General features: G+C 51.9%; 1 protein-coding gene across 1 annotated transcript; it reads right to left on the bottom strand.

Annotated features, from left to right (window-relative positions):
- Nucleotides 1–473: 473 nt before the first annotated feature.
- LOC127344071 (peroxidase 3) lies at nt 474–2,454 on the bottom strand. Its single transcript, XM_051370290.2, has 3 exons — nt 1,903–2,454; nt 1,605–1,793; nt 474–1,496 (listed from the first exon to the last, which is right to left on the bottom strand). Exons 1-3 carry the CDS (start codon nt 2,134–2,136, stop codon nt 909–911), a joined length of 1,011 nt encoding a protein of 336 aa, XP_051226250.1. The 5' UTR covers nt 2,137–2,454; the 3' UTR covers nt 474–908.
- Nucleotides 2,455–4,065: the final 1,611 nt, after the last annotated feature.

Raw genomic sequence — 4,065 nt, 5'->3', positions numbered from 1 at the left:
CAGGGCGAAGCTCAAAGCACCCCATAGATAGGCCCACTAGGAAAACTTGAATCGACTGTTTTCGTGAAGCCCCCCTCCGAGTTACAATCACATGAGGAAGTGAAAACATAAGTGGGTGAAGGTGTGCAAACTTAGAGAACTTGGAGGAGCCATATGGTGTAAGGGAGGCCAGGACCATTATGAGGAATCTCATGGTTAGATAACTTACCACTATTTATTTATTTCTTTTGTTCCTAGACTATATATAAAGCACAACTAACACACACTGCCTTCATAATCTTAGGAGAGCTTAAGGACGATGAGGTCTGGACAAGTTTATAGTGAATTATGCTGAAACGAAGATGTATGATCTACGTCCCTAAGAATGTTCTTACTCTCTATTTCTTCAATCGGCTTTGTTGCTTTGCTTATAGTCATTTACGGAAAAACTACATCTCGTGAAACTCATAATAAACTATATATGCTCAGATGAACATCTACTACCCTGAGAATGCCATTGCTGTCAATTTTTGAATCCCTACAGGGATCGCCGGAAGGGAGACATAAATCTCCAGTCAACTTTTCTCGCGGTTTTGGTTACTCAGCAATTGCGCACAAGAACAAAGATATGACCATAGCAAGCAAACAATTACAGCTCACTGAATGTCAAAGGCCAAGCGGTCAAGAACAAAGATATGACTTTTTAAAAACAAAACCTAGTCCTGCCGATGGCGAGGAAAATTCGCCGCGTGGCGATGTCAAATTCCCTGACCAGGTCGACAGAATATTGCAAAGTGCCGTGCGGCTGGCTCCCACGCACCGCGCGTAGTGGCCGGCCGCGTCAACGCGCGCGAGACATGACGATCATCAATCCAAGCACTTGCACCACCAACTCTCAAATCAACCAACCGCGTGTGCTGGCTTTCCAATTAGTCAACGTAGGCGCCGCAGATCTTCCTGATCTCGCCGTTGTCGCCGGTGAGCACCTCCATCCTGCCCATGTTGATCATGGCGGCGGCGTAGTCGGCGAAGAACTCGTCCGGCGACTCCGCGGTCGCCATCCTCTCCACGTAGTCGTGCGTCCACCTGTCGTCGAGGAGCGCCTGGTCGGAGACGAAGATGCCCTTGTTGCTGTACACGTTCCGGTAGTAGCTCAGGTCGAACTCGTACGAGCTCCCGGGGTCCATGTCCGCTGGCGTCTCGTCCTTCAGGTTGCCCGGCTCGCACAGCGCCCGCAGGTCCGGGGCGTACTTCTTGTCCAGCGTCGGGTCCTGCACCCCTTTCCCGCTGTTGTTGTACAGCCGGTCCGCCGCGAACGCCGCGCACTGCGCCGTCCCGATCGTGTGGCTCCCGGAGAGGACGACGAGGTCCTTCCAGGACAGGCTCTTGAAGCTGAAGTAGGTCTTGAGGTCCACAATGTTGGCGCCCGGAGGCGCCAGGTCGTTCTCGGCGTCGGCGCAGGAGGACACCTTGCCGTCCCGGCGCCCGGTTTCCACCGGGAAACGTGGCCCGTTGGTCTGGAACATGGGAACAAACCACTTGATCAGAGAAAGCTTCAGAAAATCGATCCATGGCGCAGATAATTAGAGAGGGGGAATTGATCGATGTTGTGCTGCAGTAGTTACCAGGTACACGGCGTCTCGGGCGGCCATGATGATGATGTCCGCGCACGATACGGTGAGCGGGCACGCGTCCTCCAGCTTCGCCTTGATCCTCTCGACCTCGTTGAAGCCGCGCAGGCTGATGCTCATCGGTATGGCGTCCCTCTCCCCTTTCAGGCTCTTGGATTTCAGCATGATCGACCCGTCACACCCCTGCGCATCACGCATACACAGTTAAGCAAAGCACCGACGAGCCTCACATCTCAACCACCGCGCCACCAACCCGTAGGCACATGAGAATCGAGAAGAAGCAAGAACGCACCCTGACGAAGCAGTCGTGGAAGAGGAGCCGGAGCAGCGCCGGCCCGAGGCTCCTGTCTTTGTGGACGATGGCCCGCATCTCCTCCAGCACCAGCTCCTCCGCGTTCGGGCACGTCTCGTTGTAGAACCCGATCGCGAGCCCGGCGCCGGCGCCCGCGCGGGCCGGGGCCACCAGGACGCTCGCGACGGCCGCGACGAGCAGCAGCCACCGGACGATTATCACGTCCAATGCCATCCCGTCGGACGGGGGAGAAGAGAGCCGAAGAATCGAATCGAACCGCCGGAAGTCGTCGCCGAGGTTGCTTGATCACGGCTCAAGAACGTTGAAACTGTCTCTGGTCAGCCGGGAAGGGGAAGATTTGCCGGCACCGATCGACCTCCCGTAAAATAGTACCGAGGAATAGCGAGTAGGAGTAGTATAAAGAAACCACGACAAGTCTCTGCCGCCGCGTGCTAGGGATCCACGGTAGGTTGGCGATCGCTGTCGAGAAGCTCGGAATTGGCTAGTTTGTTAAAAACTGAGGCTGCCAAGGGCTAGCTGGAAGTGTGAATGGAGGGTCGGAAAGGGAAGGAATTGGCAGAACGGAACAAAAATCCCCATTTCGCGCGGGACAGAGGACTGGACCAGGATTTGGTGTGTCGACGGACGGCGGTGGTGGTGGAGCTTGTCAACGCATATTTTTTTCACACGCCTAGTCGACCGCCAGAGGAGCAGAGCAGGGGCTTGACTTTTCTGTTGTTATGTTCAGCCCACTACAGAGGAGCCTATGTTCGAATGACACCATTTTTGAGTTCGCTACCTTTTCTGTTCTTCTGTAAACGCGGAGTTCATGATTCATGAAGGTTGTATTGCCTGACCAAATTAACAGACTTATACATACATGGTCAGTTTGGCTGCTTGCATCGTTTTTCCCCTCTCATTCAACTTAGACCTTTTTAGGGTGTATTTGGTAGCTTGCATGGAAATCGTGGCTTACTGGCGCAGCGGGAAGAAATCCCCTGCGCGTCGCAGACGGGCCATGGACAATTCGCAGACGTCGATGTATGCGTTATCGCCTTCTCTCACCGTAGTTATCCTCTAGTAGCAGCCAGTGTTGGTGGTGACGATGATGTTCGAAGGGATTTCTCCGAATCACCTGACGAAATCATGAGGGATCCGTAGCCGGGTGAAGGTGGGCCTCAAGACGATGCGCAGGAACTGGTCCGGCCCTACGTCCGGCTGGAAGTGGCCGACGTTAGCCGCCCTTCGCTTTTGGACGGTCCCTCGTCGGGGGTCTCAGTAGGTGACCCAAGCTTGAGCTTCTCAGTCTGCCACAAGAACACATGGCATTAAAGGTATGCATGCTCACCAGTATATAGATGAAAATGAACATTGAAAACATGTGATGCCTCATACATTTGTTCACACGGTAGCTCAAGGGACTGCCCTCAAACTAAGTCTAATGTGCAAGTAATCACACACACACGACTAAGTTTGAGGGCAACACCTTGCCTTCTAGTGTGCCATTGTTCAATCATTGGCCAATGCACTAGACAAACAAAATGAGGCCTCATATATTGAATCACATGGCAGGTAAATGGACTGTCTGCAAACTAAGTATAGTGTGCAAGTAATATGGCACACATGACTAAGTTTGAGGGAAGCACCCTGCCTTCCGTTGTGTCATACTTAAATCATTGACCATTGCACAACTGAAGAAGTACAAACATGGAAAGCAAGGTAGCATAGGCCGCATACAATGAGCACATACGTATGAGATGTTTGATCAGAACCAATGGCATGGTGATGTTCAGTCATGACATAGGTTCTGATCAATCATGTCCTCACACTATGATTTCCGGTTACAATCATCGGCCTAGTTCAATCAGAAACAATCTGAATATGCTAAATCCCAGCACAAAAAACCCTTCCCCTCTTTGCATGCATAGTAAGATCTGGCAGTTTCAACAATCCACAGTCCGATCTAGGAAGGATCTAGCGCAATCCGATACTAGAGTAACATATCTAAGCAAATCGAGACCGTGAAAAGCAAGAACTGGATAAGAACAGCAAGAAATGTGGATGAACACCTTGCAAACATCAATCCGAATGCTATCCTAACGGAAACCCCAAATGACCGACAATGGCATGTTATGGCAGAACGAGTACGAAGGTGAGAAGGAG

The sequence above is a fragment of the Lolium perenne genome, chromosome 3, assembly GCF_019359855.2.
Source record: "Lolium perenne isolate Kyuss_39 chromosome 3, Kyuss_2.0, whole genome shotgun sequence".
In the NCBI taxonomy this organism is placed as follows: Eukaryota; Viridiplantae; Streptophyta; class Magnoliopsida; order Poales; family Poaceae; genus Lolium; species Lolium perenne.
Note: the sequence above shows the minus strand (reverse complement) of the source record. Positions and strands in the feature narration are given on the sequence as shown.